Below are 14298 nucleotides of genomic sequence, written 5' to 3' on the forward strand. Positions count from 1 at the left end.
TGTCTAGGTTACTAATGTAATCCCCGTTCCCTAAAGGAGGGAATGGAGACGTTACGTCCTATCACCACAATCCCTGTGTCCACTGCTGAGCGACCTGGCACTGGCTCAGCTCTTCAGTGAAAACTTAATAAGTGAGTCCCGCACACTTCCTTATATACCCACAGCGCATGAGTGGTTCGCGATGCAAATCTCACTCGCCAATGTCCACTGGCTTGTTCTGTAACCACTTGAAGGTGATTGGGCTCTCAGGCGAGATCCCAATATGTCGGCCACTGACGTAACATCTCCATTCCCTCCTTCAGGGAACGAGGGGTTACATTAATAACATAAACGTTTCATGTCTCTCATATCATTCCGCACTCCCACTTTTCACATAATAATTCATTTAGAAAAATAAGGGCTGTGAACACATATGTTTTTATGCACTCATTAATGTTATTAATCCTATTAATTAAACCTTTGCATTTATTAGATAGAAGGTTTTTTACCAGTTCACCCAGTCTTATTTGTGCTGATAAAATCTCAGGTGACATTTTGTCTGATGTCCAAAGGCCGATCTTTGTTCTCTCAACTCATTTATCATTCTAATTTAGTTCTCACTCCACTGTTCTAGTTTAATGTTCTTCTCCCCTAACTTTAAACTTCATCTTAATTCTGATAAGGTTCACTGTACTGAGATTTGCACCGATGCATAATTCATGTCTCCCTCTGTCCTTCTTAATGTTCTGTCAGTCTTTTCATCATATTGTTGAAATGACTCTTCCAATTTTAGGGAGATGTTCTCATGCATTCAACAGCACCGAGAGGTTTTCTAGACATCAGACCGAATTATATCGTTTGCTGTTGATTCATCATTGACAAAAGGCATCTTAAGCTGTATAAAGAAAGGGTTAAATGGCTGATTCTACTACATTTCATTTCCTTTGGATGGAAAATCTTGGTGCTAAAAAGCAGCTTTTCAAAAAGAGAACCATTTCCATACAAGTGTAGCTGTCTCAGTCTGTCTGTGTGTATGTGTGTGTGTGTGTGTGTGTGTGTGTGAGTGCGTGTCTGTGGCTCACTCATGTTTCAAACTTATCAATTGTAACCAGTTTCCATAGCAACATCTCTCAAGAGTTGAAGAGAGATGGAGAGAAATAGCGGAAAGAGAGACAGACTTTGGCAATGGAGTGTATGTGATTACATGCGTGTATTCTGCATGCGCTGCAGATAAACAGCACTCTGGTGCTCTGTGATAAAACTGCATGTTTAAAAAAAAACAGCAATTTTTTTTTTTTTCTGACATTATTATGTTATTTATTTATCTATACTCTGTTCCATTTCCCTGCTCCATTTTCATATCAAATAGCTTTTCAAAGCTTTGGCAAATGTTTCAGCTGTGTGGCCATGCACAGAAAACCTATTTTGGACAGACCTTTTGGTTTTGATTTTCAGCATGCGAGAGAGAGAGAGAGAGAGAGAGAGAGAGAGAGAGAGAGAGAGAGAGAGAGAGAGAGAGAGAGAGAGAGAGAGAGAGAGAAGAGAGATACAGTACAGAGAGAGAGAGAGAGAGAGAGAGAGAGAGAGAGAAAGAGAGAGAGAGAGAGAGAGAGAGAGAGAGAGAGAGAGAGAGAGAGAGAGAGAGAGAGAGAGAGAGAACCTAACATAAAATGCATTTCATTCCTTTTGTGTCTCCATGGCAACCAAACTGTGTTAGCCTCTTATTGACTCCAATGCACTCGCACTTTCTCTGCTTCTCTCCCTTTCATTATCACTCTTTCACATTTCCATTTGCTTGAGACTTGCAAAAAAACGTTATCTCTTGGCCTTCATCGTTTACCTTGATCTTTTTTCTCTTATCACAGTTCTTTACTTATCAACAATTTATTGTTTTTATTCTTTCTTTCTTTCTTTCTTTCTTTCTTCTTTTTGTTGAATTCAATTTCCTCCTTTTGCAGACCATCTCATTTCTCATTTCCCTCCCCATTTTAAAAGATTTCAACGTGTGAATTTACAGACAATCGACCAAGTTACACTACTATTCAAAAGTTTGGTGTTGGTAAGATTTTTATGTTTTTGAAAGATGTCTATTATGCTCACCAAGACTACATTTATTTACTCAAAAAACAGTAAAAACATTAATAATGTGAAATTTGATTTTACTGGATATAAAATATATTGCATACTGCATTTGATTAAATATCGTTGTGGCTTAACGTAATGCTAAAGTTATTTTTCTGTGATTTGTAAACCAACTTTAGGGCTCATTCAGTTCCAGTGAAAATATTGATCAGATATACACTACTGTTCAAAGGTTTTTATGTTTTTGAAAGTCTCTAATGCTCACCAAGGCTGCAATATTGTGAAATATTATTACAATTTAAAATATCTATTTTAGAATATAATTTATTCCTATGATAGCAAATAATAATAATAAAAAAAATCAGCATCATTAGTCCAGTCTTCAGTGTCACATGATCCTTCAGAAATCATTAATATGGTGATTTGATGCTCATGAAAGATCTCTTATTATTATCAGTGTTGATGAATAGAAAGTTTAATGCATCCTAGCTGAATAAAAAAAAAAATTCCTGACCCTAAACTTTTGACCGGTAGCGTATATTTACCTCCCACCCCAAGATGCAAATCAACAACACTTTTTTTTTTCTGTCGGAGACATTGTTTTATTAGAACATCTGGAATTGCTTTTGTAGTATATAAGATATTCGGTTGTATTCAACTGAATACAGACCGTAAAGTTACCAAAGGTGCTGTAGCGTACATTAATGAATCATGTATAAAAGACATTATCATGCAGGTATTCTTAAATGTAGATACTGCATGTGAACTATATTAATCACAAAAAAACATTCAGTGATGACGTCTATAATGAAGACCCTAGTCAGTTGTCTCTCGGCCCACATTCCTGTGCTAATAGCGATTGTCTAGGGTATATTTTCACATTTTTGAGGGTACATGGTACATCAAGTCAAAGCCAAGATGGAAAGAGGACCCAGGAGTTTGAACCAGATAGGCAGTGTTGCTAAAAAGCACTCAGACTGTGTCGTCATTAAATTACGCGCTTATCGTACTGAAATTTGAAGTGTGTGAGTGTGTACGTGTAATAATGAAGCCATTCTATCTAGTGCATTGGCTCAGGAGTGATACGCTCGGCCAGTCTATTCATCTACAAAGCCAGAACTACACACAGCTTAGTTAAATAATCATTATTCTACTTGTTTAGCAGACTGATGGACACAGCACAACACTGGAACTCCAGGTGAGGCGAATCGAGAGGCCCTATAATACACAGAACAAAGTGGCGTTAAATGTTGTGTATAGTCTAACAACACAGAAGATTGCCTGAAAAGTTTGTATTCATCATCATCGTGGTCATGACAACACTATCAGTCTGTTGTCAAAAGCATCATGAGCGGACGTTACCGACACCAGTGTCTCCATCATCTACATCACGGCCTGCTGTGTTCGTCTGTCTCATGCACATCAGCCCACTCGACGCAAATGAGTCTTCCTCTGTTGTTTGCTACAGTTCATCTGTTGGCAATCCAAAAGTGCTTTTATGATTTGTCACAGTCTATCGAGTATTTGAACTCCGGCAGAGGTTGGGGTCAGATCTCTCTTCCCTCCGGTACGGCCCGTCCCGCATGCCCGTCTCAATTAAGAGTCTGCCGTTCTGCTCGACCGCTCGTCCTCACCGCAGCCCACGATGAATGAACCCAAAACATCGGGTGTCAGTCCTCAGATGTGATGTTGCTCAAACAGTTTCTCCGGCTTGTAATATTTATCTCATTGGTTGATTTGCTTTGAAATGTTTGTGTAAACTTCACCATCTGATTTCGCGTAAAAAATACTTCTTGTGTGGTTTAAGGACACTGATAGAACTACCCTGCAACAACTGAGCCATATATTCATAATTTATTATATTGTACCTCTACATACAGGGTACATTTATAGGTATCTACCACAAATACTGAAATAGCAAATACTTAGCAGTTATGAAATACTTTGACATAACAAGTTTTTCCACAAAAAAATGCGGTTGTTATCTGAAGAAAAAGACGTCGCAACATAAAGTCCACGGTCTATTGATTTAAAAATCAAGGTAACACATTCTGGAATGGTCTTGGTAGCACATTGTGTGTCTCTTTGTAGACATTAAGAACCGATCAGTTGTTGCTATGAGCAGCGGAAATTTTCAGCAGCCCTTGAGAAATGAAATGGTGTTACAAAACATCTACACTGCCTGAGTCTTTTGTTCACCACATATCTCTCTCTCTATTGCACTCGTTTTTTTTTTCTTCTTTTTAATTGCAGTGATTCAGGCAGCTTTACATTGACGGCTTTAAATGCCTCCTTGTCTTGAGCTTTTTCTACATCTGTCCATCGTCCATCCCCACCCAGGAGATCTGAGGAGGAGCTGAACAAGGTCTGTGGATGAGGGAGAGGTGAGCACGACACAGTCGGCCTTTGCTTTGTCGTTTCTCTCCTTCCTTTCATAGTCCTCTTTCCTTCATTTGATCACTTAGAAGCTGACCAAAGCATACACCATACTACAAAAGAGACACAGAGAGAAATTAAGAGATATTTAATAAAAAAAAACTTTAATTAAGCACTTTGAATTAAGCAAGACATTCTGTGGCAAACACTTGCTGGTCATATCTCAAATATGTATATCCCTTACAAAGAATACAGTATGTAGAGAATGATTTAAAAATGGTTTATTCCTCAAATTATTTAATCAGATATGAATTTACATTCCTGTTCAAAAGGTTAGTAAGATTTTCTTAAGATCACCAAGTCTGCATTTATTTGATCAAAATACATTAAAAACAATAATATTATGAAATATTATTAATGTGTCTATTTGAATGTGTTTTAATTTAGTTTATTCTAATGATGACAAAGCAGAATTTTCAGCATCATTACTCGAGTCTTCAGTGTCACACGATCCTTCAGAAATCATTCTAATATGCTGATTTGGTGCTGAAGAAACATTTCTTATTATTATCAATGTTGAAAACAGCTGTGGAAACTGATACATTTTTTATGATTCTTTGATGAAGAAAATTCTGAATGTATTTATTTGAAGTAGAAATGTTTTGTAACATTAATTGTCTTAATATTGCCGATTAAATTCGATTAGAAATCTTTATTAAAACTCATTTGCCACCGTTATACACATCACAACCAACACAAACAATTAAACGTTACAGCGCTGTCAATCTATACAATAATTACACAGCTTCATTAAAAAAACAGGGATAAAAGAACTACTAAATCTCACAGTAGAACACTGAGGCATCACTAATCTCTCAATAATGAACTTTTAAGTACACTAAAAATACTATAGTGGATGACCTTCACTGTAAAAAGTGAACAGTTGGATCAACTTAAAAAAATTACTTCAATTGGTAACACCTAAAGAAATTAAGTTTTCTCAACTTAAATTATCACATTGTTCACGATAAAACGTGATAATTTAAGTTGAGAAAACTTAATTTCTTTAGGTATTACCAATTGAAGTAATTTTTTTAAGTTGATCCAACTGTTCACTTTTTACAGTGTTCATAAGTCAAAATCATTCTTAATTTTGCCCTTGTTCTCTTTTCCACCATGACCTCAAGTGAATCTGGAGTGAAACCAATAACCGAACCAGCCTTCCTAATCATTTTAATAATCCTATTTTTGTCATCCACAGTTATACTACCTCCCCAACAATGCACTGCATAAAACAAGACACTGGCCAGGATTCCCTGATAGAAGTCATAAAGAAGCTAATACTTCCCACTAATACTTAGCTATCTTAAAAAGAATAATCAATCTTGATTTTGCCTTCTTGAACACAACCTCACTGTTCTTCTTCCAGTTTAATGGACACCAAGATATTTATAAGACTTTAATTTAATGCATGCTTGGTGAAACATCTTACTGACCCCAAACTTTTCAACAGTAGAAGTAAAGGTATGTACATTATTTTATTTATATTAACCAGATAATAGCCATGATTCTATATGTAATGGTTATGTTCTATGTTGTTTGGGTGTCTGTGTCTTCATTTAGCCTGTGTATCGGGCTGTTTACACAACACCATTTTCAACTAAAAACTGAAGACTTTATATGTGTTTTGGCGGTTCATTTACACGATAACAGCGTTTTGTTGGCCTGACAAATGTCCTTACAACACACTCAAGGATGATATGTGTTTTCGAAGCCTTCATGTTCAAAGGTTTTGACATTTTCTTAAAGGAATTAAAAAGGGACTTTATATCAGAGGAGATGATTTTAAAATTGGGATTACAGTGAATGGTTCTGGCTTTGTGAAGATGAAATTTACCCAGAAGACAAAGTAATAATACAGTATTATCGAGATTAACATCCTTAGAATGAAAATCGGATATACAAATGATATATCATGTAATTTGTGTATGTTATTAGTCGTTTTCACAGGTCCGTGTGAACGGGGATCGTTTTGATGACGTTGTCATCTGTACAAAGAAAAAACTTTTCAGTTTTTAGCACACCGTTGTTGTATAAACGCTCTTCTTTTTCTTTGGGTCACTAGGGATCACTAGGGTGTTATTATGCAATTTCTAAGGTGTTTTTGAGTGATTGTTATTTGGTAGGGTATTCTAGGTGGTTATTACTAGGGTGTTCTGGGTGGTTCCATAGTGATACAATCCAAAATACCCCAATTATATGATGTTCTGTTCTGTAGACACTGCTTGGTTTTCTTATCAAGCGAATATTATAAGAAAAACTTGGACTCTTAGAAAACATACCTTTCCACAAAAACTCACATGATTCTTTCAAATTATGTCATGTGAAGTACAAATTGAGATACATAACCCTATGTATGAGCCCTAATAATAGCAATGCCGTAAATAAAATCCAAACATAAAATCATATTTAAATGGGTAAAAGGTGAATAAATGAGGAGGGTTTACCTGTACAGATAGTAGAAAAAGGAGAGAAGGTAGAAGCCTAGTTTGCACCAGGACTCTTTTTGGCAATAATTCAGAATGTCTGCATTCATCACACTCACTGGATCATACATAACCTCAGACCCATCTGCAGGACGGTGGAAAAACCTGAGGGAGAAAATGAGAGAGGGAATTACTACAGGGGAACCATTTTGGAATTTCAGTTAAGTGAGGAACAGTTTGTACCTCCAGAGGTGATAGAGAAGCAAGGGGATGTTAAGGCCCAGAGTTACCCATTCCCCTGCACACATGAACATCAGACAGAACAGCCCGTGGATGGAATACTCTGGTACCACCAGCTGGAAGACAAAGGGTAGTTTCATATAAATGTATATCATAACTGTCTCATTGTGCACACATTCAGTTCTGATTCTTTATGTGCATGCAAAAAAAAGTGACAAAGTAACAAATGAGTGTGCCTCCAAGTACCATTGGAGAAGAAAAAAGAAAAGAGGTAGAATATACTCAAGGCTCTGAAGATACTCTAGGTGGGGGTCTATGAGAAGGGATTTAAAACTGCATTTTCATGGCATTTCTTAAATATTAAAGTATGGATGCATGATACAATACTGTTGAAAAGTATACTACAATACTGATTTTTTAATGTTTTTTGAAAGAAGTCTCTTATGCTCACCAAGACTGCATTTGTTTGACCAAAAATACATTAAAAAGCAATACTGTGAATTTAAATATTTCAAAATGTTCTATTTTTAATATATTTTAAAATGTAATTTATTCCTGTGATGACAAAGCTGAATTTTCAGCATCATTCCTCCAGTCTTCAGTGTCACATGATCCTTCAGAAATCATTCTAATACGCTGATATTGAATAGAAACATTTATTATTAGATTTTTATCATTTATCATTATCGACCAGTATTGGATATTTAATTGTTCATGCTGTTATCTGCTCACTTATAGTTAATCTTTAACAGCACTTATAATTTACGGTAAATAACACGGTAAATGTATTCTTTATAAAATCTCAAAATCTCAATGTTTACACTTCTGCCACAGTTTCACTCACCCTTCGGAGGAGGTTGCAGATTCTCTCGATGTTCAATATTCTTTCCCTCTGAGGAAACACAGAAGAACGCATTAATATTTCTAGCAGCACGCTCCAACTGTTTTGTAACTGTGCAGCAGGGATGCATGTTGCTGTGTGTGTTCACATATATGCATGTATGCCAGAGAGTTTCTCTGAAACCCACAGTTCACAGTTGGGATGCTGAGTGGTTGATGCTGTGTGAAAGGAATCGTGATCTAAGAAAAGCCTTACCGCTCTTGTGGGGTTGCTCTGATCGATGGGGTTTTTGAAGTCTGTGCGCAGCTCATCAAACGCAATAATCTTGAGGAGAGACAAACAGAATTTGTGTTACATGAGCATTTTCCACAAAACCACTGGACATTTTGGAAGTTAGAGAGGATGTAGGAGTCCCTTTTTATCTTTAACTTTCCACATTTCTCAAGCCATTCCTACAGCTTCGAGCTATGCTCTCCCCTCCTTCTTTTCCCCCTTATAGATCCATTTCTCCTGCCATCCCCTCACTTCGTTCTCCGTAAACAGATGCAGTTGCCATGGTGACCGAATGAGCCCCTAAGCGGGCGTCATGGTTACTATAGAAGTGAGTTCCATTCTTATTGGCTGAGAGCCATACAAAGATGGGGGGAGAAGGAGAGGAAAGGAGAATGGGGTGTCAGAACGAAATTACAGTTTGATAAGCATTCTCAATAACATGGTTTCTCGCCGTCATGCACTCATACACAGACTCTCAGCCTCCCCCACTCTCTGTCTCCTTCTCTCACATACATTTACACACACACACTCACACCAAATGACTCATGTTTAGAATCTCTCCCACTCCTGTCATTAGTCAATTCTCAGTCATTTCAAGTCTGCTTCTTAATGGCCCTTTGAACGTATTACACGTAAGGTCTGCAGTTTAATGCCAATCTGAAAATATCCTTGACTTCTCGTTTGGCATTCAGGGCTTGTGTTTTAGGTGTTGAAACCTCTGCTCCAGCAGATCTCTGGTGTTTTAGTGTTTCAGACAGATTTTAACAGTTCAGGGCCATTGTGTTTGTCTGCTGTTGCCTTTTGTGAGAATGCTGTATCTAATATGAAGAATACAAATGATGTTGAGGTCTCTGGTGGCGACTGTGCAAATTTCATTTGTGATTCTACAGACAGTGGGCTGGAACAGAACAGCCGGAGTTCAAATTGGCTGTTGACCTCTTCTTGTTCTGTGTGTTTTTATGTGGCAGCGGTAAATCTCACCAAAACATGTCTAAGTCACATTACACCCCAATATCAAAAGAATAAGTATTTACATTTTGGTTAAAATGGTCACCTATTTTGAAAATTAAAATGTTTACAATATTAACATATTATTTTTGAACCCACAACCCTGCAGGGGATAAGCACTTTGGAGAATGTCTTTTTGAAATATACATTATTTTAGAATTTTCTATATAATATATCAATATTATTGTAACATATCATGACATTTTCCCCTAAAATATTCATTGCCGAAAAGCATCCAGATGTTGCTATTATTTTATAATAATATTACTAATATATAATTATTTTGTAATTACCCTGTAGGGTATTTGCACATCTATCGTGTGTGTGTGTGTGTGTGTGCGTATGCAGATATTTATTTATATTTTTTTTTGCATTGCAGTTATGAGAATTAAATTTTATTTTTACTTTTACTTTTATATTTATTTGACTATTTTTACAACAGTATGGAGAATTAGGGGGATAACTCAAATAAAATGTCTTAATAGTCCTAAAAGTACATTGCAATTTCTTTAGGCAAAATATAATTTCTTGTTTATTTCTTTAAATTTTTCAGGTGAAAAATAACCATTCTTAAAGTTTTGTGAGATTTACGTTTACATTCTTGACTGTATGTGTCTACGTTTGAGTCCATATCCGCACAGGTAGACTCCCACCTTCCTCCGTTTTTTTTCTTTTGTATCCGTCTACTTGTTCTGTAAATCATTAATCATCCATGACTCATAATGTCTGCTCTAATAATAACTGCCGCGATTTGTATTCACCTCATGGATAAGGCCTCTTGTTAAGGGCAGGGGAGACAGCTTGGACAGACACACACCTGTCTCTGCTCTCAAAAAACTGGCACGGAGACACACATATTCACACTCACGCAGTCGGAGACATGCTGACATGGATTCCGATGCCAATTGGAATGGAAGTGTCACAGTGTAACAGGTAAAAGGAATTCGTACACATTTACATAGTAAGATGTAAAACTACAGACGGCTCGAAACGTACCTGCCAGATGACGAAGAAGATGAGGGCAGCGCATAACACGAGTGTTAACATGTAGCAAAAGGCCGCAAAGGTGAAGGCCATGTCTGTTCCAGCCAGCCTGACGGTGATCCGGGTCGAGAGAGGGCGAGGGGGAATCTTCCCCTGCTCTCTCTCTCACTCTTGACTCTCTCTTCACCGCGGTGCCCTTACTCTCGCCCTCGTCAAAGAAGTTGCAAAGCACTTTCCTCTTCTTCTGTCTGTCTCTATCCCTCGTCTTAAAGCTTGCGGTCCAGCTTAGGATGAGAATTAGAGAGGAATCTTCTTGGTCTGGAGCTGCAGATATGAGGTGTCTGGCTGGTTATCCGCCTCCGCTGGCTGAAGCGCCTTGTAACTTGTGGCTGGACCGTGTGTGTTTGTGTGTAATTCTTCCTCTCTGTTCACCTAAGATAACTGCTAGAGCTGTTTCCTCTTTTCACTCTCTCTGCTGTATCCTCTGCTCCTCCACTTGCTCTCCTTCTCCCTCTCGGTCTTTTTCTCTGATTGGCAGAGGGGTGTTTGTATGTATGTGGAGAATCACTCCCCTCCCCCGTCTCTAAGATTAGTGCTGTACACGGGGTCCACACACCATATTTACAGCAGAACACCTTAAAAAATAACTTGCGGGCATATCAGAAGATGAATGTCCTCGGTATACGATCTGAAAAAGAGACATTGATTCGAGTTACAAAGTAAAGAATGGATGAATGTGTTCACCCCAGCTTGATGAATTGCTGAGCAGTAATTACAATTAGACGTATTTTAACTGCTATCGTGTTGTCATTTCAGTCAAATAACAGCACACAAATGAGCTAATCGACAGGTTTTACAATGATTCATATCCTCTCTTAGAATGAAAGGTGGATTTATTGTGGATTTAATAGGAATATATGAACAAATTAATGACAAAAGCAAAGCCAAAAATGACATACTTTTATAGACACAATTAGTGCAACATATGACTTTAAAATGAGTCATTGAGGCTGTAAGTGTAACATAAAACATTATTTTTTACAAATAAATCTTTGTTAGATAATTTGAGTAGCTCGCTTAATGTGGATTTGCAACAAAAACATGTTTTTACAGTTATATATTGAACTTATTATCCTAAGTAATCTTTGTAGACATTTGTATTTCTAAGATACCACTGCATTTCTTTCAAATATTTACTACTGGATTTGGCTGATGCAATGAATCCTTTGATTCATTGCCAATTTTTGTGCATGAATCCATAACAAAGCCATAATGGTGTTCAGTCCTTCTAAACAGTGTAAACATGAATAAACAAAGCATTCAACATGACGGTGAAGAATGGTTAACTAAGTTGCATGCCAGGATGTAAGAACATGAGCATTTACCTGTGTTTTCTGAAGCAGCGGCGCAAGTCTGTCTACATCTGTCCTCTCTCCCCTCATTTTCCTCCCATCAATCTGGGTCGACACCATGTCAGAAATCTCTGGTCTGCTTTGCTCTGTATGTCAGTGTCGGTCCCATCACAGTCTTTCATTGGCTGCTGCGACCAGGTATGAAACAGCAGAAAGAAGCGAAACATGTATGAATGTGCTGGCCGTATTTTTCTGTTTTATCTTATGCTTTTGATCCCGCACAGCTTTCTGAAGTCTGACACTTAATTAAGCGTTTTCTCCCCCCCCCCTCCATCTGCCTTCCCCATTTCCCTTTCGCTTTCTCTCGCTCTCATTCCTTCTCTGCCTCTCTCCGTTTTTTTATGAATTCAAGCATTCCCCGCTGGTATTTAATCTCAAAAGCAGAAGCAATGGAACAGCCCTTCTCTCTCGCCCCCATCTATTTGATTATAATAAAAATGTGATGTTATTACCTCTGAATGCGCCGTTCAACTACATTCAACAGTCTTCTCTTCCTCCGTCCTTGTATTTTCTGCCCTACTCTCTCATTCCCTGGAGAGATATGAGGGGGCAGAGGGAGCTCCGGAGCTTTTTTGGCTTCCCTTGTTTGTCTCTCACTCTCTCTCTCCCTCCCCCTTTCATTCTCTTACCGTCTCTCTCTCACACAATGTTACCAGTACTTTCTTCATGAAAGTGCATCTCTGTCACTGCAAGAGAGATGAAGTAAGGTTTGATTCTTTTTAGTCAAATATGCAGTCATATTTTCAGAGATCAAGAGTAGAAGAGTTATTTTATTTCACTCACAATCTTTTTTCCCTTTTCACAGGGTTTGCACAAATTCCATGATTTTTTTCTATTTCCAGTCGTTCACGACAACTATTATGGTTTTTAAAATTGTTTTATAGTTATGGTGTGTTTTTTTGTTATTTCTACATCACATACAGTTATGGGAATAAATAGATTAGGCCTATTATTATTAGTATTATTATTATATTAAATGATATGTTTGTACAAATATCTCCAGTAAGACAAATGTAACAGCTTGAGTAGAATGTAACTTAAAAAATGTATTCATTACTTCAAAAATGTGATTTTTAAGATTTATTTTATTAACTTTTCCAGGCTTGGACATTTTAAAACCATTAAAAAAGTTCCATGAAATAATAATATTAATATTATTTCCAGCATTTATATAATTGTAGAAAACATACATATAAAAAAGGTTCATAGTAATGTACCCCTTTGAACGGTTCCCTGCCACCTCATTTACTCCCCAGGGAGATGAGACTGAATCATTCCAGTATTAAGGCTTCTAATTTGCTTTTATTGCTTACATTACCACAGCAATATATACGGCGTTCTCTGTTTTCCAGGAACACTGACAAATATAGCCGCAAGTGGCAATTATTGGGGTCCAAGCATCAACGGTATGTAGACATATGATGATACAATGTCTCTAAGTGTCTCTTTTTTATGTCAAGTTTAGTGAACTGTGGGCATTGCGTTCACAAGATATAGGCCAATTAGTCATTATGGGCTACACCCACAAAAATGTCAGCCTATATCCCCAACAATAAAACAAATCAAAATTCTTTTGACAGCTTTTTGTCAGGAGTGTTTCGAGATGGTGGATACCCAATTCTGTGCGAATTGAAAAAAATGGGATAGAATAAGTTCAAAAAAGTAGGTTTTTCAAAAACTGGATACGCATATGATCAACTAATTTGAGGATACTGAAGGAATACATTTTTTTATCTTAACTATATGATGACTTTAGAGTTATAGGCAACAATGTGTTATAGCGTCACCTTAAGGCTGATTCCCACCAAATTCAATACACAACTTAATTGAAACACCTTCTAAGTGTCTGTTAAATTTCGTAAAGATTGGCCATTCAAATTTAATGTTATAAGCTGCTGAAGTTGTATTGGTGGCTGGCGGCCATGTTTGATTATTTATCGGAATAATATGCAATTTGAAGTTTTTTTGTTGTGCCCCCTATGGGTAGAATTTGATGCAACTTGGCTTGTGTCCTCAGAATGTCCTGTTGCTAATATCTTCGCAACACTTCTACAGTGTGTTTCACAATTCTTTTGACAACTTTTTGCCAGCATAGTCTATAGCAGCTTTATACATAGTTTGGTGAAGATTGGATAAACAGCCCAGGAGTATGAAAAAGTTGGTTTTTCAGAAACTGAATATTGAACATTTTATAGACAAGAATGGCATGGATTTTGTAGGGTTTGACTCAAGGATTAAGAGAAAAATTTAGGGGTGCTTGGAAATATCCTGAAGCTCATATGTCACATTTGACAGATATTTCCAGTATGCCATGTGTTTGCTCTTCTAATGGAGTCCAATAGTACCATCTGGTGGATTCTTCTGCACTCTCTCCTTTCACTCTCTCCTCTATCCTGAGGAAATGCCATTTTAATCCATTTTAAGGCTATACCGCAACTCAATTTAGATTAATCCCTTCCTTTAACAACTTCCATTTTTATTTAAGAATTCTCATGATTTTAGACAAAATAGATATAGTGTAAGAGGGAATTTTATAAAGTGTGATTTCTAGACCTAAAAAACTAATGGAAATTAGCATATAAAAACCTTTTAAACCCGTAAATTAATTAATAATAAA

At 37.1% G+C, this 14298-nt stretch overlaps 1 protein-coding gene across 1 annotated transcript; it reads right to left on the reverse strand.

Moving 5' to 3' along the window:
* Positions 1–2646: 2646 nt before the first annotated feature.
* Positions 2647–12282, reverse strand: cnih2 (cornichon family AMPA receptor auxiliary protein 2). The gene is made up of 8 exons (XM_081353516.1): positions 12134–12282; positions 11655–11809; positions 10282–10957; positions 8260–8328; positions 8008–8055; positions 7167–7279; positions 6945–7088; positions 2647–4550 (listed from the first exon to the last, which is right to left on the reverse strand). Exons 3-8 carry the CDS (start codon positions 10360–10362, stop codon positions 4523–4525), a joined length of 483 nt encoding a protein of 160 aa, XP_081209642.1. The 5' UTR covers positions 10363–10957; positions 11655–11809; positions 12134–12282; the 3' UTR covers positions 2647–4522.
* Positions 12283–14298: the final 2016 nt, after the last annotated feature.

Source organism: Scardinius erythrophthalmus (assembly GCF_964197995.2).
Source record: "Scardinius erythrophthalmus genome assembly, chromosome: 23".
NCBI lineage: Eukaryota > Metazoa > Chordata > Actinopteri > Cypriniformes > Leuciscidae > Scardinius > Scardinius erythrophthalmus.